Below are 21,396 nucleotides of genomic sequence, written 5' to 3'. Positions count from 1 at the left end.
TGACTTGGTTTAAGAGCATTGTTTTGGTTTAAGAGCTCCCTGTACTGGGCAGGAGGGCGAGTGGGGGAGGGGCTTGGCATGCACAGTGGGGTCTACAGCCCTGTACTCTGACCCAGGAAGTCTCCCTCACCTTCCAAATCATAGCAGATCCACTTCAGGTTGGGGCTTGCATCAGGGGACAGGACTGTGGAGGTAATCTCTTCATAGCTGTAACCCCTCTCTCCCCGGACAGAGAGCGCTGCATGTATGTGCCCACATCTGCCCTGCTCATTCCTTCATGCTCCCTGCAGTCTCTGTCAGCTCTGATTGGTCCATGCTGAAAATACCCCCTTTCCCATTGCTGTCATGTGACCACACAGACCTCTGACAGCAGCCCTCCTTCTCTATTCGAGCCTGTTGTACTACGCTCCTGCATTATGGGGATCTGCAGTTCCATTCTGTATCTACAAATTGCGGCTGTGTTTCAGGTTTCTGCACTTACTCTATAATATATTATACACCACATGCTGATTTCCATACTGTACTGTATATAAATTTCCTATTTTTGGGGTGTGGAACCAATTGTCTGCATTTCAGTGATTTCTTATGGGAAAACTTGCTTTGGTTTAAGAGTGGATTTGGATTACAAGCACAGTCCCGGAACGAATTCTGCTTGTAATCCAAGTCATGGTATCCTCTATCAGAATTTATATATGGCAACATTTTTCCATAGAATAAACTGCAACACAACCCAAATGTTTCAGATCAAAATTGTGGAAGAGAGAAGTTGTGCTCAATTATTTCTAGATATCAATGGAGGTCCCAGGATCACACACTTTTAAGGCCCTATTACACCTAAAGATATTTTACAGAAGTGGGCACTGACAGATCGATGCTTACCTCCCTGTCATTGCACAGTGCTATTTCACACACAGACATAAGCAGGGAGCAGCCCATTAAAGTAAGCGGTGGTCTGATTGCTACCTTACAACATGTGCTATTACACTAGACGATAATTAATAAACCCCAAGTAGGGCCGATAATCGTTCAGTGTAATACATCCTATAACATCAATGTTTGTGATGAAAAAAGTCAGCAATTAATGACATTGGAACGTTGAAGGAATTAGGAAGCACTTTTATATTTGGCTTTAGCTGCATATTAGGACAAATAAAAAAATCCTAATCCAGATACTAATAACAGGATTGCACCTTTCCAGTAAAAATGTTTACAATGCTATATATGTGCTCTTTATAAGATGACATTTTATGATTTTTTATTTATTTATTTGCACAGTATCTATTAGCGATGACCTTTGTTTATTTCAAGAGAGCTGGATTCAATATGAATGAGTACAACAGAGCCAATTTCTTTGTTGGTTTGTGAGTAAATCCGTTCATTTTACATTTAGAGTAATGACAAGAGAAGATTCTTTACACGGGGTCCAGTCTGTTCTTATGTCAGTATAAGGCTATGTTCACACTTTGTAAGACAACGGCTGTTCTGTGACCCGGCCGGTGTCAGAAAAGATCATCCCGACTGGTACTGCAGTACCCGCCGGATGATCTTTACTGCCACTGTATTCGGATGGGGGCGCATCCATGCGTGCCCGCATCCAAATTTCCTGCTGCTCATAATGGAGCGTGCGGCCGGAGCCACGCGCTCCATTGTGTGAACTGACAGGGTTTTTTGCGGCCGTTTCTTGAAGCGCCGCTAGGTATCCCGGCCAAAGTGTATACTATGTGTATACACTCTGTCCGGGATTCCCTCAGCGGCAGCACTACACAAGTACCATAGTAATGACAGCCGTGATGAACAACAGCAGTGATCACTACGGTACTTACGTAGTATGAACATAGCCTAAGGCCTCATTCTGTGTTCTTTTATTTAGAATAGGTAATAGATATTAGCCCTCCATATACTGACTGCCTTCTGAATGTATTCGCTATTCAGCAGTCAGTCATAATAAACAGGGCTGCAGTGTGAAGCATGTGGGATTACAGAGCAGTGTAATTCTCTGGTGAGAGATGGGGTTCAACTTTTTCCTAAAAGAGCCAACAAAAAAAAATAGCATATAAGAATTATCCAAACATAGAACTGTAGATAATTTTTTTTAAAGAGTACCCTTCATTATAAATAACTTTTGACATCTCATAAGGAATGTCAAAAGTTAGTGATCTCAGCGGGTGCCATTGCCGAGACCCACTGCGATACGAAGATACAGTCAGGGAGAGAGCGTGTGTGTTTGACTCCTAGGATACCCACTAGTTCCGACACTGTACCCTCATACATAGCCCATAATGAAGGGAAAATGTCGAAGTTAGCCAGCCGCCAGGGAGTTGAGTGTACTGCTGCCACGCTCCCTCCCCGGCTGTATCTCAGTGAGTCTTAGCAGTGAGACCAATAACTACTGAAACCCCTCATGACATAACAAAAGTTTTTTTTTAAAGTTGGAAACACGGCACTCGGGGGGCTCGGGCAAAATTTTGGAGGCGGTTGTGTGAGGTGCGAACAAGGGGGGAGCACAGGTGAAAGTCATGGGAAAATCAGAGGTTGCATGAGGGACAGTAGCAGGATATCAGGTGAGAGATGTACGGAGGGGACAGGTTGTGGACGGCCTTGTATATATAAAATGAATTTGTTGGGCAATGGGGAGCCAGTGAAGGGATTAGCAGAGGGAAGAGGTGGATTAGTCTGGCAGCAGAGTTAACAGGGTATCCTCCCAAGAGCCAAAAAATAAAATGCCCCTAAACCTAGCTGGTCTCACTTTCCAAGTCCCCCTGAGTATTTTAAACCGTCTCTAGTCTTTTTAGCTGCTGCCATTCTTGAGTTACAAGTTTTTCTAAAAGCGCTGGCAGGGAAACTACATTTCCCATCATGCATTGCTTCTCCCAGATGATGATGATATAGCAGCAGAGTTGATGATGTTGTAGCAGAGCGGATGATGATGCAACAGAGCCTTTGATGTTGTAGCAGAGCTGATGCTGCAGCAGAGCCGATGATGTTGCAGCAGAGCCGATGATTTTCTGATGTTGTAGCAGAGCCGATGATGCAGCAGAGCCGATGATTTTGTGATGTTGTAGCAGAGCCGAAGATGCCACTGGTGGATCGTGTGAGTGTGTGTGTGTGTGGGTGCCGCTGGCGGCCAGCATCGGGAGAGTCGCGGAGGGAAATGGGGTTACACACTGTGGAGGGGGGGGGGCTGCTGTCAGAGAGGGAGACAGTGATCAGCAGCAGCTGACACTGTCCCAGTGTCCTCCCTCACTTCAGTGGACTGGGTTAGAAGCGCTAACCCAGCCCATTGAAAAAACTGAGGACATGTGATCGCGTCTTGGAGGGTCGGGGCCAGGAGAGGTGACAGGTTGGACTGAGATTTTATGATTCCATGCGTTTGGTGGGGTTAAATGCATCTAGATAACAGCAAAACTGCAGAATCCATAATAACTTTATATTGGAGAGATGGAAAGCTACGGGTGGGCAATGTATTAATGCAAAAATAATTTATTTATACCCCTTTAAGCATAGACTGGAGGGAAGCAATGGTGTTAGATGGAAAGCCAGAGAGGCAGATGTTACAGTAGTCCAAGCAGGAGATACTGAGAGAATGAGTTTTGTTGAGTCTGGGTTGAGAAAAGAGCAGATTTGGGAAATATTTTTAAGGAAAAAGCATCAGGAGGTCGTCAGTATCTGAATGTACGGTTTAACACATTTCCTGTAAATATAAGGTACTGCAGGATGATCTTTCCTGCCGCAGAGTTCTGATGCGGGCGCATCCGTGCGTGCCCGCATCAGAACTCCCCATGGCACACTAGTGAGCGTGCAGCCGCAGCCACTCGCCTAAAAGTGTGCACTGACAGGGTTTTCTGTGGCCGCTATTCAGTGAATAGCGGCCGCAGAGAACTGACATGCGGCGCCGCTAGGGATCCCGGCCGAAGAGTATACTATATGTATACGCTCTCCGTCCGGGATCCCATAGAAGATAACGCAGTGTTTTTTTCCTACAAAGTATGGCAGTTGTTGCCGGTTGCAACAACGGCTGTACGTTTACGAAAAGATACGCTGTGGGAACATAGCCTTACAAAGAAAAACATCTGAAAATTTCAGGCATTTTTTTTAAACCATTTTTCTTTTGCAGTTGGGTTGTTTTCCAGACCTTTTTTCCTACATGCATGTTTGCTAAAATATGATTTTTTTCGCATTCCCAGAAAAACCTAAAGACTGTGTTTACATTGCAGATATCTAGCAAATACAATGGAAGAGGATTATGAAGAAGCAAAGTACGAAATCTTCCCATGGGCTTTAGGAGAAAACTGGCACAAGCTCTTCACAGGTTTTCTGACATCAAGAGATCACTTATGGTCTAGAGTAAACTACAGGGCGGCTGTGAGCAGACGCTGTTGTGATGAGGCTAGTTACCACTATTATCTGCGCCCTACAGATGTCACTATGAAAAACACATACTTACTAAATACTTTTTGGTCAAAAAAATTTTTTTTATTCTTTTAGCTTTCAATTGCTTTAACTCTGCGGGCCAAAAATGATCTTTTCAGAGACCGGCAGGCCTCTTACGCCATGTGAACATGGCCTAAATTTGCAGCAAAATTTATGGTGTAAAAAAATTCTCCAGCTGTGGACACAGTCATAACTTGGCTGCAGTTGCCTGTATTACAGATCCAGTCATTTCCTGATTTTGTGTCTAATAACTGGAACTACTAACATCATATAGCCTTATATGCTTTAAGCTCAGGTTATAAGACCCATATATGAGCCAGGACGTTCTGCCATAAAAAGACGCTATATTGTGGCTGCTTTACAACCAGCTGAAGAAATCCTTAATGTCCTGTTGCAAATAATTCAGATAAAAAAAACAATATTTTAAGCAGTAGTATAACAGGGGTTTTACTTGCAGGTCATGGCAATAGCACCAACACACTACATCTGGCGGCGTGAACGATCTGAACGACACAGCGGAGCACTGAGAACCTACAGTAGTAATGACTTCAGCATCCCCCGTGGACCTTGTGCCACACCACAAGACTGCCAACTCTGTGGTAAGAAAGGACAGTTCTTAGGCCAGGGCCTGTCAGACTGTGCATCATCTTCATCTGATACCTCACTACCGATAAGAAATCAGAGAGGGCTACAAAAGACTCCAGACTCATCTGAAGACAAAATGCTGATTGACCCTCCACAGTTCTGTCACTACAAGCAAGGTTTGTTTCTGGGAAACCTTATAATATTACGTAATGTTCTATGCTTATTTGAGAACAGGAAATATTAAAGGGGTTGTCGGGGCAATATAGATACACATACAAAGAATCCTTCTTCACTCCTGTACCATCACTGGTATTGCTGAGCTTTAGTCCCTGCTGTGCAGGATTCAGGAACATAATGCCACATGCCTACCCAGCCAATCTCTGCTTGCCGTGATTCAATAGAAACACTTTTCTTACATTGAATAAAAGATTGTTGATGTACCTGTAACAAGCCGCTTCCCGGATGATCAACTGACCTAAACATAGGAAAGATACTCCAAAATACATTCTAATCTCTTACTGTCCGATGATGAAGATGCACATTATGGGCGGCTATCAGTAAACTGGAAGCAAGGCTGTAACCACACATCACATACTCCTTGTAGACTTTCGCTTCTGGAATTTGCCTACAATTCTGCAACAAAGTGCAGTACAATAATTCATTCACAGCATAAAAAGGTCCGCTGCAGCTGTAGTTCACACCACAATCAGCAATAAAATCCACATGGTACAAACACATGGGGATTTTACTTTGACATTTGTAATAAATTTTTAGTCTGGTTCCACAGCATAATTTTACAGGATATGTACCAACCGTAATACACGGTCCTGCTCTTGCTGTTATTGGAAAAAGGGGGGTTAAGTGGGTACTCCAGAGATTTTTTTTTACTGAATTGCTTAACTACAGTTATTTGGTATGTTTCAACTTTTTTTTTTTTTTTTTAAAGTACATTTTTTTATTTACTTACTTTACATTTTGTGTAACAACAGAAAAAAACAACACAAGGTTCTCTGCTATCATCAATATTTTGCTGGTTATCACTACTTGCTCTGGTAGCGGATGAGCAGGGACCAAGACATGAGCAGTTCCCGACACAAATGGTAGTGGCAGAGCAAATAACCCATGCAGGCTGTTACTGCTGCCACACAATTTGTAAAAGTAGATACACAAAAATTTTCCTTTTTAAATAAAATTATATTACAAAGTTGTGTAACTTTATTAAAGCAGTGTATTAAAAAAAGGAAACAATTTCAAAATACCCCTAAAACTATGGGGAATACAGAAAAGGGGGTTAACTGCTGGGATTTAGGGTAAAGAAATCATCAGGGGAAAAACTGAATAAACTCCTTGGCTGGGGTTTGTGAAGAAATGAACATAGTATACTCACTTTTTCTAGTTGCCCTACTGCTGCCACACCTTCTCTGGTCACTACTTTGTCAAAGCTGTGTGTCCTCCCAACCTCATAGGACCTGCTGCTCGGCCAATCAGTAGCTGCCGTGAGGTCCCACCTCAGTCACTGATTGGCTGAACAGGCAGGTCCTGGGTAGTGTGGGCATAGCAGCTGGGGGTATAGTAAGAGTATTGTATGTTTATTATTTCTTATTTTTATACAGTCCCCAGGCTGGGAGCAGATTTTGCTTTTGCCGCCTAAACTCTAAACTGGCATAGAGAAATGCAGAGAAAGAAAATGCTCATTAGGACACACACTTTTTCATTCACAACTTTCTACACATTTGTGTCAGAATCTAATATTACTGACTTGTTCTTCTGTTATGACAAATAAAATATGCTGCTCTATAATTTCTATGTAAAACACAGAAACCTCTTTTCTACTCCTTCAGATAACCAAACTAACAGTGGGACAAGACGATGCATCCGATTACCAGACAAGTCCATGGAGTGGTTCTCAAGCTGCGAGGAGTAATGCTGCTTCATTCAGAAACCGATGCCTCAGATAATTACAAGTTTTATATTAGGTTGAATGTTCCAGCAAAAGTATTTGACATAGTTATTGACCAATACGTGTAATATCCAACACACAGGGAGAGATTTATAGTGTTTTACAATAACAGCAACAAAGAACATTGTTACTTTAAGACAATGCGATAAATCTCCCCCATAGTAATTGATGTGCATTGTCCTCAGTATTAGCTGGTGTCTGCCTGGTCTCTATGTTCTGCTGCTGGTTTGAATTTTCTAAGTTGCACCAGAAAAGCTGGAAAGCAAAAAAAAAGTTTTATGAATTAAAGTTCTAAAGTATTCATTTGATTTAAAAAAAGTGAATATTTTACCCCATTATTAATACTGTGCAAAGTACTGTAATTTTTACTTAAGGACACATTTCATACCCTAGGGCAAAAATTTTTTTTTATAAAATATAACCTTTATTAGATTAGACTAAAAACTCATCATATAAAAAACAACACTCAGTGATTCAAAACAAAAAGGAAAAAACGTGCTAGTGAACCCCCCCACTTAGTGATAGATGACGAGGATATGTAGATAGGGAGGTTAATACAAGAATCTACATATAAATGGCCAGGGGAAGGAAGAAGTGCTCTCTCACAGCTACAGTAGGATAAATATATATATACTCGCCCTGCCTTTTGGGGTGACCCACCTCCTTAATAGGGTGGCCCCAACCACGATGTCAGTCCCTCCCTTAACGCTAAGTGCAGGGAAAAAATAATAAACAAGTGACAACAAAACACGTGACTTAACTGAGGTTCACAACAAGGAACTAGCTGTATATAGATTACTGTATATAGGGTGATGGTGGGGCTTGTTGTGAACCTCAGTTAAGTCACGTGTTTTGTTGTCACTTGTTTATTATTATTAATTATTATATGTAGATTCTTGTATTAACCTCCCTATCTACATATCCTCGTCATCTATCACTAAGTGCGGGGGTTCACTAGCACGTTTTTTCCTTTTTTTTTTTTGGAGCACTGAGTGTTGTTTTTTATATGATGAGTTTTTAGTCTAATCTAATAAAGGTTATATTTTATAAAAAAAAATTTTGCCCTAGGGTATGAAATGTGTCCTTAAGTAAAAATATTCAGTAGTGTATCATACCATCGAGCGCTCTGTGTACATCTTGGGTTGCGGTAGCCTAGTTTACTATATAACCGCAGTGAAAATTGGCAAAGTACTGTAAATAAGAAATTGTTCAAAACCCTACTGACGGCAGGTTAGAAAAACAGGCGAGGCGGGTCAGATTGGTGCACTGAGGGGGGTAGTCTGTGCCGAAACCGCTGCTACTCCTTTTCATCCTAGACTGCTGGTATTTTGTTTATTCTGGGCAGGTTGAACATAGCTTTTTTTTTTTTTTTTAGTTAAACGGACGGCAAAGACGCAGTATGAACCGTGCCTTACAGGCGATTTTTACCTCCACTTGTTTGTACATTTACAGTGGTTTTAGCTGTATGTGTCCAATAAAGATTCATTTTATGTGAATTATTTAGGAATTTTTTGTTTTTTTAGTCTACATATATCTGAGGTATGAGATAAATAGACATTTAGTGTGTCTGTCTGCCTTTGTTGTATAGTAGATATACTTTAAATGTCTTACACTGATGTTAAAGTGTCACTGTCGTGAATTTTTTTTTTGCAGAAAACAATAGTCCAGGCGATTTTAAGAAACTTTGTAATTGGGTTTATTATCCGAAAAATGCATTTTTATCATGAAAAAGCAGTTTGAAGCTCTCCCCCCTGTCTTCATTGTTCTCCTATGGAGAGAGCTAAAGAAAAGACAAAAACAGGACAACAAAGAATTAATCTACAAATCCTTCACGGGATATCTCCTGTGACCATCACCAGTGACCTGTCTGAGCTCAGATTACCGCTGTCACCCAGCTCAGTGCCTGTAATCCTCTGTTATCTGCTTTCTGCTGCCGGCTAACTCCCTCCTTCCTCCTCCCCCCTCCCCTCTCCCTAGAGCAGACAGGGTACGTCTCCTGCAACAAGTCACAATTTTCAGATTTTTCAGAGTGGATGAAAAAGAGGAAGGAGGGGGGGACCTGGGAAAAGGCTTTTTACATGCAGATAATGGCAGATTTGGCTAATAAACCCAATTACAAAGTTTCTTAAAATCGCCTGGACTATTGATTTCTGCAAAAAAAAAAAAAATACGACAGTGACTCTTTAAAGTTATGGACAATGTTAGTATATGCAAACATCACTGACAACAGTATAGCGCCACCTTGTGGACCAACTGCCACGTAGGAGATAAATGTATATAAATGTTTTCTGGTATATACCACTTTTTCAGTGCCTATATAGATTATATGCATAAATTAGGTTCCAATGCAGTAAACATAACCCCATGTTGTGTCCAGCATGATAGTAAGAGACAAAAAACATATTTACCTGTGTGACCTATCTGCCAAGGCATCGGCCGCGCAATGTAAGGCACCTGCCCAAAAGGCTTTGATTCCATTGCAAAATTATCATCTAGAGAAAATAAAACATCATATCAGTAGATGTTAGGAGAGCTACAGAAACTTTTCTTTATGTTATCACTCCATATACCGATCACCGCCTGCTAGTCATCTCCTTGTACAGCTGACAGACTGTGGAAATTTATCTGTGGAAAATTTGATAGGATGTTTTGATCTTTAAAAAAAAAAAAAAAAATCAACCCTTTCACTTCTGGTTCACACTATAGAAACACTGAATTGTTCATACATGTCATTTATGTCTATGTATATTATCTCATGTCAGCAGAATTAGGCCAAAAATCTCTATGACCCAGAAGAGGACTTATATACCCCATTAAATTGACTCTATACCCACAATCTGACCCCCCCCAAACCACTTGTACCTCCAGATAGCTGCTTTTAATCCAAGATCTGTCCTGGTGTCCGTTCGGCAGGTGATGCAGTTTTTGTCCTAAAAAACAACTTTTAAACTTGCAGCCCTGAGTCAAACGGCCGTTGCCTAGAATATCTGTGCCCTAACTTTGCACCACCCATCCGTCCTCCCTTCCCACCCTCTTCATCATTAGGAATGCCCCTAGAACATTTTCTCCTGTCTGAACATTGCACAGGTGCCTTAACGACCCAGCCCATGACACAGGTGATGTATAGTAGGAAATATGCCTGGAGCATTCCTAATGATGAAGAGGGTGGGGAGGAGGGACAGAGAGGTTGCGCCAGCCTAATGCATACACAATCTAGACCACGGCCGTTTGGCACAGGGCTGCCAGTTTAAAAGTTGTTTTTTAGGACAATAACTGCATCACTTGCTGAACGGACCCCAGGACACATCATGGAGTAAAAGCAGCTATCTGAATGTACAAGTGGTTTGGGGGGGGGGGTCAGATTGTGGGTACAGAGCTGCTTTAAGTAAATAGGTGTGATTGGTAAGAGGGTGACACTCATACAAAAAATTATTTTATCACCTGGGGATTACTTGTGGATGCACAGGTGAAAAGGTAACAGTAACAGACTGTGGTTGGTTCCATCGGTCAGCACCTGTCACGCTCATTCATCTCACAAAAATGCTCAGTGACTGACAATGTTTGAGTTGGGGGCCTAAATAGCTAGTGTGCCGCCAGATTTCTGCAAACAGAATAAGCTTACTATCTGTCTTACTTTCATCATCATCCTCATCATCATCTTCTTGTTCTTGAGTTTGGGTTTCCGAAGACCCATTCCACCGCGGTTCCACCCTCTTGGAGACTCTGCCATCCTTACGTAGGGAGGGGGCCACCAGCCAGTCAGTCACACTGACTTCCATAACCTTCTCACATAATAGAGGAAGTTCACAAGACCGAATACCCTCAAGGAGATCGATCACCTGTGTGATGCTATACAAGGTAAAAAAGTTTCTTATTAGGATGGAAGATTCTCGGCCAAAGTTAAAAAAACAGTGTAATTTTATAGCTCTATATGCATTTTAAATATAGCATCATTAGAGCGAATATCGAGCATGCTTGAGTTCGTCCGAACCTGAGCATTTGGCATTTGATGAATGGGGGCGGCTGAAGTTAGATATAGGCTGTATCCATGTTTTCCAGACAACATTAGGGCTTTATCCAACTTCAGCAGCCACCACTACCGGTAATCAAATGCCGAACGCTCGGGTTCGGACGAACTCAAGCATGCTCGATATTCGCTCATCTCTAAGCATCACATATAGTGGGATTCTCGAGCCTTTGTGCCATAGGGAACAAGTTGCAGTAAAGACCAATGTATTACAATGCAACTTGACTGGAACTAAGAAATACACTTCTGCCTGAAGCACAGAAGCAAATACAGCAGCTTTTGTAAACTGTGTGGAGAGATAGTCTGCAGCGTGGAGCAGTGTTCTGCAGCAGCTCCGGGTGGGAAATTGGCAGGAGTGCTATGGGAGAGCAAAGTATGGTAGAATGGTTGTGATGGAGAACAGAATGTAAAATGATCAAAAGACATATGTACCAAAAATACTTCCAATAAAAATATCCTCCCCTCTCACAAAAAGAAAAATGACTGTGAGGACTTATGATCGGTATTACCAGGCTCCATCATGTGATCAGTATCACCAGCCTTTATCATGCGATCAGCATTACCAGGCTTCACCAGATTGTTTGATGTTGGTTAATCCATACTTTCGTATATTTGTTCTTGCGGTTGCCTGGTTATTCAGCAGGACTATAAGTCCTGGGGGTAGCTGAGTACTGGGAGCCACAGGCAGAATCCAGGAAAGGCAACTGCGATAGGGGAAACCCAGTTCTGCCATCTAGTGACCCGCTGTTGTTGTGACACCTTGTTGTATTACGTTACAAGATATTATAGTGGATTCGAAAGCCTTGTGTAGCATCAAAAAATATCTTCTACATAGAAGAATGAAGGTGAGCCACCGCAGATCCAGTCCAGTGAACAGTATATGGCATGATGACTATGGTGTATGATAAACTACAGCTACATACTGGCGTATCGGTTATGATGACCCCCCACTACTAATAGAGCCCCATGAACCCTTATAGGTATTATATAGGGCACATTTTTACACACTGCTTACATAAACTTCAAAGTAAAACCTAGAAACACAGTGCTAATGTGTGTATGATGTGTATCTTCAGTATCTACTTACTTAGTAATGTACACAGCACATACAGCCCCTTGCTTTAGATTTCCGATTATTGCTGGTAATACAACTTGTGGGTTTAACATATCCAAAGCCACCTATAGAGACAAAGAGTAACTGTGAGCCTGTAGTGGGCGACACCACAGGGGACCCCATGTCTGCAAGTTACTTACTGCATCTAATCCCACAGACTGGAGATCAGACATGGCGTCCAGCACATCCTTGTTGATGAAGTTCACATTATCCGGCCAAGTTCGTCCACTTCGGATTTCCCACGCTGTCTTCCATCTTAAGAAGTTCCTCTTAGATACACTGTGATGGTCAGAACGTACTTCAATGCTATGGACACGACCCTCGGGCCCCACTGGTAAGGGAGGAAGATGGAATTAGTAATAATTGTGATTTATAGGGAAAGATTCAATGTAATACAGTAATACCTAGGGGAGACTAGACGGATGTAGTGGTCTTTTTCTACCGACAGTCTTCTATGTTTCTATGTCTATCTCTGTTCTTGAACACAATCGGTTCTGGAAGGCTGTTCCAGAACCAAGCAGTTTGAAAACTGAGCCGTGTGTTCCCATAGGGAACAATGTAAATACATTTAATTGGTCTTTACACTCTGTGGGTCAGATGCAAAGCGCCCGGCGAACAGAGTGTAAAGAGTCACTGTCGTTAAATTATTATTTTTTTTTTGCAGAAATCAATAGTCCAGGTGATTTTAAGAAACTTTGTAATTGGGTTTATTAGGCAAATATGCCATTTTCTGCATTTAAAAAGACTTTTCTTAGGTCCCCCCCTCCTCTCTTTTCTGTCATCCACTGCTCAGAATCAGGAAATCTCAATCAGTCGGATCCTGTCTGTGCTATGGAAAGGGGATGGAGGAGGAGAGACGGAGAAGAAATGTCAGCAGCAGAGAGCAGAGAACAAAGGATTACACAAGGGCGGGAGCTATTCAGAGTGCTATTCAGAGGTCAGATAGGTCAGTGGTGACATCAGAAGAGCCCGGTGATGTAGCTTTAAATAACTCTTTGTTGTCCTGTTTTGGTGTCTCATTTCCCTCTCTCCATAGGAAAACAATGAAGACAGGGGGGAGAGCTTAGAACTGCTTTTTCATGATAAAAAATCTTTTTTCGGCTAATAAACCCAATTACAAAGTTTTTTAAAATCACCTGTACTATTGATTTCTGCAAAAAAAAATTTTAATGACAGTGACACTTTAAGTGGTGATCCAATAGCCTGGGGAGGGAGGACGTCACTATGCACGGATCTTGGGTTACCCCCAATACACCAACAGCATCCTCCTTCATACTTCCAGCAGTCCATCAGTCTTGTGCAGGAGAACAAAAACAGCCCCGGAGCTCCTGCACGATGAGGATGTACTTGGGGGATGCTGTTAGTGTATTGAGGGTGACCCGCGCTCAGTGCAGTGTCGTCCTCCCTCCCGAGGTGGCCGCATGTCTCCTATGCGGACGAGCGCACCGGATGCCTGGAGTGGAGGACATTACTGTAAAGGAGCTCAGGGTCACCAGAAATGCTCTATTTCCTGCCGCCCACCGGTTGAGAGCGAGTATTCCCGTCCTGTAACCTTGGTGTCTGAACACCTCAATAACTCAAATGATCAATAGTTCAGCAATTATCTGCCCTGATTGTGTTTGGATATCAAACATTGTTCAAGTACAGAACAAAACTTCAGGGGGAAATGTGGCTCCAATGCCAAAGTGTTCCGGAACCAAGGTACTACTGTATACATTAAAAGCTACAATATATATTATACCGTAAACCTGCTGCTTTCCATCTGTTGCACAACTACAACTCCCAGCATGCCCTGACAGCTTTCATACTTTTTCCTTCACATCAGGTTCTGAATAAAAGTAATGACATACCTACCAGCACGTGACAAGAAGAGGCTGAGCCCTCCCGAGCCTGATCCCGCTTCTAGTATCACATCCCCGGGATTCACGTCCATCATCATCAACATAGAGGCAATGTCCTAGAAGTGGCATATACTACAGTATATATACACACACACTGTTGTACATGATGCATTGTTGGGTTATAGTCTGTACATTTATAATTATCCTGACCAGTAATATAGATAACAACATCAACAACAAGGTACACAGGGCAGCAGGAACATACCAAGCCACGGTTGTATGTAAATATTTAAAGGGAATCTGTCAGCTGAAATTTACATCCCAAACTGCTGACACTGTCAGATGCTGTTAGGACACTGAGACACATGGTACTTTTCATATATCTATCTGTGCTTTCAGAGCATAGAAAACTGATTTTATTCTATGATAGTGTCCCAAGGCTTCCCAGGTTCTTCTGCTCAAACATCACTTTTAATATGCTACTGCCTATGGTGAGTCTAACAACTCATACCATACTGGTCATTATCTGTTCAGTCTCCTTCCCCCAGTTCTGAGCAGCTGCTTTCTGCTGAAGGCACAAAAGTCTGTGTCTTTCTCAAGGCTGAGACATTTCACCAGAGAATAAAAGCATTTTTCTACATCCTGGAGGCACAGCTGGATATATGAAAGGTACCATGGGTCTCCTTATCTTAAAGGGAACCTGTCACCCCCGTGCCGGGGTGAAGGGCGCCCGACCCCCCTCTAGAGCCCCATATACTTACCCCATCTCGTCAAGTCCTGCTCCTGGAGCCGGTCCCGGGACGGAGATATCCTTGTCGGAAGCCCGGCGCGCACACGCTGCAGGGCAGCCACCGATGCCCATAGAGAATGACGGCTCCATTCATGCTCTATGGGCGTCGGACTCATCTATGTAGCGTGCGTGACGGGCTTCCGACAAGGATATCTCTGTCCCGGGACCGGCTCCAGGAACAGATCCTAGCGAGATGGGGTAAGTATCCGGGGCTCTAGCGGGGGGTCGGGCAGCCTTCACCCCGGCACGGGAGGTGACAGGTTCCCTTCAACAGCATCTAACAGTGTCAGCAGTATGGAGCCTGAAAGCGACTCTGTACCCACAATCTGACCCCCCCCCAAAAAAAAACAAAAAACCCACTTGAACCGTCAGATAGCTGCTCCTGAAAAACAACTTTTAAACTTGCAGCCTTGTGTCAAATTAGTGTGGCCTGGAGTACCCATGCCCTAGGATTGCGACACTCCTCCGTCCCTCCTCCCCATCAATCATTAGGAATACCCCTAGAACAATTTCTCCTATTCATCACCTGTGTGAACACTGCATATGAGCTGGATGGCACCTGTGCAGTGTTCAGACTGGTGAGGAATAGGAAAAATCCTGCCCAGGGGCATTCCTAATGATGAAGAGAGCGGGGAGGAGATACAGAGGGGTGTCGCAATCCTAGGGTGCGCATACTCTAGGCCATGCCAATTTGACACAGGGCTGCAAGTTTAAAAGTTGTTTTTTAGGACAATAACTGCATCATTTGCCCAATGGAGCCCAGGACAGATCTTGGATTAAAAGCAGCTATCCGAAGGTACAAGTGGTTTGGGGGGGGGGATGGGGGGGGCAGATTGTGGGTACAGAGTCGCTTGAATTTCACCACACATTTCCTTTAAAGGGAACCAATCACCGACAAAACGCATATAGAGCTTTTGAAATGTGCTGTTAGAGCACACAGCACACTTGCCACACGTCTTTCTATAGCCTCCGTGCCTTCCCAGTGTAAGCCGCAAAGTAACTTTATAAAACTGGCGCCCTGTATGCTAATTACCTGAGGTAGTCACCTGGGCGGTGTTCGGCTAGCAGGTAGTCACGGTCCTCTGGGCGTTCTTCCGCTGTAATCACACCTCTGGGCGTGATTCAAATGGCCGAGTAGCTGTGACATTCTGATGCCGGACGCCGCCGCACATGCGCAGTGCAGCCGCTTCCATTCCGGCGGTACTGCGCCTGTGCAGAATAGCCTCGAATAGCCTGTTAGCCGGAGTTCGAGGCTATTCTGCACAGGCGCAGTCCAACCGGAATGGAAGCGGCTGCACTGCGCATGTGCGGCGGCGTCCGGCATCAGTACGTAAGCGCGCCGACGTTGGGCACGGCGCGCTCCCGAGTGACGCCACAGCCACTCTGCCATTTGAATCACGCCCAGAGGGGCGTGATTACAGCGGAAGAACGCCCAGGGGACCGTGACTACCTGCTATCCGAACACCGCCCAGGTGACTACCTCAGGTAATTAGCATACAGGGCGCCAGTTTTATAAAGTTACTTTGCGGCTTACACGGGGAAGGCACGGAGGCTATGGAAACACGTGTGGCAAGTGTGCTGTGTGCTCTAACAGCACATTTCAAAAGCTCTATATGCTTTTTTCCAGTGATTGGTTCCCTTTAAAGCGAATGTAGCATCAAGTACATTCACTTTAAAGGGGTTGTCCGGCGATAAAAAATTATTCACAGAATAACACACATTACAAAGTTATACAACTTTGTAATGTATGTTATGTCTGTGAATGGCCCCCTTCCCCGTGTCCCACCACCCCCACCCGTGTACCCGGAAGTGTGGTGCGCTATACATTACCTGTCACGTGCCGACCACGGTCTCCGATCCTCAGCAGTGACGTCTTCTTCGGGAGGCCGGCGGATCTTCCCGAGTGCCAGCCGCCCTCTGCAGCGTCAACCGAAACTCAGCCGCGATTGGCTGAGCATAACTGTGCTCAGCCAATCGCGGCTGAGCGGCTGATGACGCGGCCACGTCATCAGCTGCTCAGCCGCGATTGGCTGAGCACAGTTATGCTCAGCCAATCGCGGCTGAGCTTCGGATGACGCTGCAGAGGGTGGCCGGCACTCGGGAAGATCCGCCGGCCTCCCGAAGAAGACGTCACTGCTGAGGATCGGAGACCGTGGACGACACGAGATGCGGTGAGTATAATGCACCACACTTCCGGGTCTAGCGTGGGTGGGGGGAAACACGGGGAAGGGGGCCATTCACAGACATAACATACATTACAAAGTTGTAAAACTTTGTAATGTGTGTTATTCTGTGAATAATTTTTTATCGCCGGACAACCCCTTTAAGTATTACCCATGTATAGAATGGCACCAGCGTGGGGAAGCCAGTGCCACAGTCCTTTTTTTGAATCGCGACCCATTTCCCATGCTTGGCGCCATTCTATTTACGAGTATCGGGCAGGGGCTTAAGCACTGAAGGCGGTCCGGCCCGCCCCAAGTGGGAGGAAACCCCCTCGCCTCTATGACGCGGCTCTATTGATTTTCTGTTCTATGCATGGGCAATACTGATGGAGAAAAAAAGGTTCAATCTCCGGAGGCGACAAGCCTTCTTTACCATGAGAACTGTAAATCTGTGGAACAGTCTTCCACAGGATCTGGTCACAACAAAAACAGTAGAGGGCTTCAAAACAGGGGGAGACAAGTTCTTAGACCAAAGTAACATAAACACATATGTATAGAACCTATCATCATCCACCCCCTTCCCTGCATCCATCCCCTCCTTGTATATCCCCCTTCCCTGTATCCATCCCCTCCTTGGTTGAACTTGATGGACATGTGTCTTTTTTCAACCGTATTAACTACGTAACTAAGTAACATTTGCTTTAAAGGGGTAGTGCGGCGGTAAACAATTATTCACAGAATAACACACATTACAAAGTTATACAACTTTGTAATGTATGTTATGTCTGTGAATGGCCCCCTTCCCCGTGTCCCACCACCCCCGCCCGTGTACCCGGAAGTGTGGTGCGCTATACATACCTGTCACATGCCGACTCGTCTTCGATCTTCAGTCAGCGATGTCGTCTTCGGACGGCCGGGCCGAATCCCTCCGGCCGTCCTGAGTGCCGGTCGCCCTCTGCCGCGTCATAAGCTGCTAAGCCGCGATTGGCTGAGGCAAACTGTGCTCAGCCAATCGCGGCTGAGCATCTGATGACGCTGAAGAGGGCGGCCGGCACTCAGGACGGCCGGAGGGATTCGGCCCGGCCGTCCGAAGTCGACATCGCTGACTGAACATCGGAGACGAGTCGGCACGTTACAGGTGAGTATAGCGCACCACACTTCCGGGTACACGGGCGGGGGTGGGGGGACACGGGGAAGGGGGCCATTCACAGACATAACATACATTACAAAGTTGTATAACTTTGTAATGTGTGTTATTCTGTGAATAATTGTTTACCGCCGCACTACCCCTTTAAGAGCTTTTCTGGTTTGGACAATTCTTCACCATAACAAGCCCCTGCTGACCAGCTTTTGGGGAAGTATTTTATGATGCTCATTTAAGGGGAGGGGGGTGTCCCTTGAAGTGAAGGCGTATCACTAGGATATCTCATAACTTTATAATGGGTGGGGGCCAAGACACACAGGAATGGCATTCTCTGAATTCACTTTAAAGGGGTTATCCAGCACTACAAAAACATGGCCACTTTTCCCCCTACTGTTGTCTCCAGTTCAGGTGCGGTTTGCAATTAAGCTCCATTTACTTCAATGGAACTGAGTTTCAAAACCCCACCCAATCTGGAGACAACAGTAGGGGGAAAGTGGCCATGTTTTGGTAGCGCTGGATAACCCCTTCAATAGCACCATGCTGCACCTGGGAGGGGGGAGGTTCTGCAGTAAAAAACCATTCATAGCAAAATCCGCTGTGGATCCCTCACCTTTCTATGAGAAGACATACTTGATTGACATCCCGCTGCGAGTATGTAAATGACAGCCCCAATACCGCCCCCCCCCCCCCCCCCCGCGCGCCGGCCGGAGCATACATCACTTGCTCCTCCACGCTCCGGCTTGCTTCGGGGGCTCCCGGTGTCTGGACGTCCGGCTCAGCCAATCCGTGGCTGCAGCGGGGCAGTGCATTAATTGGCTGACTAAGATGTCCAGCATGTGCAGCAGGTACAGTAGGCTCTGCAGGTGTGCAGCAGGTACAGTAGGCTCTGCAGGTGTGCAGCAGGTACAGTAGGCTCTGCCCGGCAGGGGGTTAAGGGGGCTGTCACTAACATACTCGCAGCGGGATGTCAATGCTGCTGCCAGTATGTCTTCTCATAGAAACTAATAGGCAAAGAACTCTTCACTTCTAATACACAGGAGTGAGAGCAGAGAAGTCTCCAGACTGGATCTGTATTCTCTTATAAGTAATATGGATAAACACTACTTAAACCAGACAACGCCAGTAATATACTATATACTACACCGTCAATAAGTGATTGAAGGGGCTAAATTAGAAACATCAGCTGATTCTAGGAAATGTGTAGGGCGCCTCCTGACTCTCCTGTTAGGGCCTGTTCACACAGAGCTAATTCGCCTGCCTCAGTGTCAAACAGTGTGTCTATAGGAGGGCTTGTGCGCCTCTGCTCTTTGCTCAAAGAATTGACAGAATTCCGCCGAATTTGCTCTATGTGAACATGTCCTTAGGGTCTATTCACACGTCAGTATAATTTTCACTCTGCATATTTTCTATTAGCGATCCGCGAATTTCCATCCGTATTTTTTGCTGATCCGCGAAAAATGGAAAAGTGTGGTTAATAATAATCTAGTCACTATTTGTGGATCCGCATAGCCTGCTATTGGTGTGTCTGTGGAGGAATTTCAGTCCACGCTAGGGCCTGTCCTTTTTTTTTTTTTGTAGTACGGATCACGGCCCTGTACACAACTACAAATGTGTGAATAGGGTCATTGAAATCCTATTTTCTCGCGATAATTGCGGATCCAGAATTGCGGACGTGTAAATAGGACCTAACATGTTGGGAAAGTGAAGGATCAAGATGAAAAAGAAAGTTCTGAGGATTTCTGCATTGTCTATCAGGGAAACATTCTTGATTACAAGCAAAGGCTGAAGCCCCATGGTGACCTGGTGTAGCAGCTGTGATGTCTCAGCTGTCCGGTGTCAGCACGGCCACTACTCCCCTCAGCTGTTTATACACAATAGGTCTGTGTGTGGATCTGGCTATGGGTATAGACATAATGGACAATGACCATGGACCGGTCAGACTACAATGGTCTCCAATCTGTGTCTCAGCTCTTAGTACTAATAAATGAGCGATTTGGCTACTAATGATCGTCACCAGGCCGTGGAATTATATCACATCTGCGTTGATCCACTAAGTGGGGTTCACTCTGGTCCAGTGATCCTTTGCGGGTCACACGTCTGCATACTCTTAGTACTGTAACACATGTTGTAGGCGACAGGTTGGAGACCACTGCAGTAAAGTTTGATATTTGTAAAAGGACTAGACGGCTGTATACATGAAGACCCCCCGAGGATGTGAGGAACCGGACAGGTGCAAACCTTTGGATAGGAGACGGTAGGCCCCCTCTTCATGTAGATGACATACTCATCCAGCGAGGGTCTTCTCAGTAACATCTGGTGCCCTGTGGACGTCCTGATTTTCTCTCCCGGCAGTCTGCCCAGCAAGTCCTGGTAGCTCATGGCCCCCCAGTTGCTGACAAGTTTGCCTGAGTTTTTTAAGATGAACATCTTCCTGAACATGGAGTAATGTCTTCTCTTGAACTCCGCTATGAGAAGATCGCCAGGCTGCATGGGCGCCCCCTGTGGTGGGGCAAAGTTCTGCGGTGTTGAGAACTTAGAGGGGCTGTGTAGATCTTGGGGGGATAATGAAGGTTCTGGGGTAGACGGATGCTCAAGGCTGCCATGAGGTCCAGTCTGAGGAAATGATGGGGGTCTGAGCTGCTCTGGGTGGTCCTGAATGTAAGATGATGGGGGTTCTTGGGGTCTGAGCTGCTCTGGGTGGTGCTGAATGTAAGATGATGGGGGTTCTGGGGGTCTGAGCTGCTCTGGGTGGTGCTGAATGTAAGATGATGGGGGTTCTGAGGGTCTGAGCTGCTCTGGGTGGTCCTGAATGTATGATGATGGGGGTTCTGAGGGTCTGAGCTGCTCTGGGCGGTCCTGGGAGACTGATGGGGGTTCTGGGGGTCTGAGCTGCTCTGGGTGGTCCTGGGAGACTGATGGGGGTTCTGGGGGTCTGAGCTGCTCTGGGTGGTCCTGAATGTAGGATAATGGGGGTTCTGGGGGTAACTGCAGGTCTCTGATCTCCTGTGAGATGAACTCTGGTGGGATGATGCCACTCACTCTGTCCAGGGGAGACAGGACCCTCCTCTTCCTCCATGGCCGTATACCTATGGGACTGATAGACTGGGGGGCTTCAGGTTGGCCCCGTCTCCCCTGACCTTCCTGTGAATCGGAGCAGCACTTGATACAATGTTGCAGCTGCCCCTGCATTCTCCGCGCCAGCAGACTCCTCGCACTGCCAGCAGGGGGCGCCCGACACCACAGCGCTGCGGGGCGCAGCATTCTCCGTGCACACAGCGCTGACATCCCGGGGGAGCCTGAAATCCCCCCAAACCCCGGGATCGGTGATCAGCACGTCATCAG

At 45.3% G+C, this 21,396-nt stretch overlaps 2 protein-coding genes across 6 annotated transcripts in view; one reads left to right on the top strand and one right to left on the bottom strand.

The window, feature by feature from the left end:
- SPDYA (speedy/RINGO cell cycle regulator family member A) overlaps nucleotides 1-7,365 on the top strand; it is a 20,377-nt gene extending 13,012 nt beyond the window's left edge. For all 4 annotated transcript variants that reach the window (XM_069955295.1, XM_069955296.1, XM_069955294.1 and 1 more), the window contains exons 4-7: nucleotides 1,276-1,361; nucleotides 4,215-4,386; nucleotides 4,889-5,192; nucleotides 6,858-7,365. In XM_069955295.1, the coding sequence (XP_069811396.1) occupies nucleotides 1,276-1,361; nucleotides 4,215-4,386; nucleotides 4,889-5,192; nucleotides 6,858-6,940 (645 nt within the window). In that variant the 3' untranslated portion in view covers nucleotides 6,941-7,365. The remainder of the gene's footprint in view (nucleotides 1-1,275; nucleotides 1,362-4,214; nucleotides 4,387-4,888; nucleotides 5,193-6,857) is intronic.
- Nucleotides 5,985-21,396, bottom strand: TRMT61B (tRNA methyltransferase 61B). 2 transcript variants are annotated; one of them, XM_069955292.1, is made up of 7 exons: nucleotides 20,293-21,396; nucleotides 13,972-14,074; nucleotides 12,258-12,448; nucleotides 12,091-12,182; nucleotides 10,599-10,825; nucleotides 9,385-9,468; nucleotides 5,985-7,231 (listed from the first exon to the last, which is right to left on the bottom strand). In XM_069955292.1, exons 1-7 carry the CDS (start codon nucleotides 21,337-21,339, stop codon nucleotides 7,164-7,166), a joined length of 1,812 nt encoding a protein of 603 aa, XP_069811393.1. In that variant the 5' UTR covers nucleotides 21,340-21,396; the 3' UTR covers nucleotides 5,985-7,163. The 2 variants fall into 2 exon arrangements, with proteins under 2 accessions (XP_069811393.1, XP_069811394.1); XM_069955293.1 differs by having other exon boundaries at nucleotides 10,611-10,825.

This window comes from Dendropsophus ebraccatus, chromosome 15 (genome assembly GCF_027789765.1).
Source record: "Dendropsophus ebraccatus isolate aDenEbr1 chromosome 15, aDenEbr1.pat, whole genome shotgun sequence".
Classification (NCBI taxonomy): Eukaryota; Metazoa; Chordata; class Amphibia; order Anura; family Hylidae; genus Dendropsophus; species Dendropsophus ebraccatus.
The sequence above is the reverse complement of the archived record's forward strand: the minus strand, read 5'-3'. Positions and strand labels throughout refer to the sequence as shown.

Coding starts and splice junctions, on each gene's coding strand:
- TRMT61B (XM_069955292.1), bottom strand. CDS start 21,339: ATGTCAGCGCTGTGTGCACGGAGAATGCTGCGCCCCGCAGCGCTGTGG. Junction 12,449..13,971: donor CCTCTTCTTGTCACGTGCTG/GTAGGTATGTCA, acceptor CTCCCTTACCAG/TGGGGCCCGAGGGTCGTGTC. Junction 10,826..12,090: donor TGTGCTGTGTACATTACTAA/GTAAGTAGATAC, acceptor TACCTTGTATAG/CATCACACAGGTGATCGATC.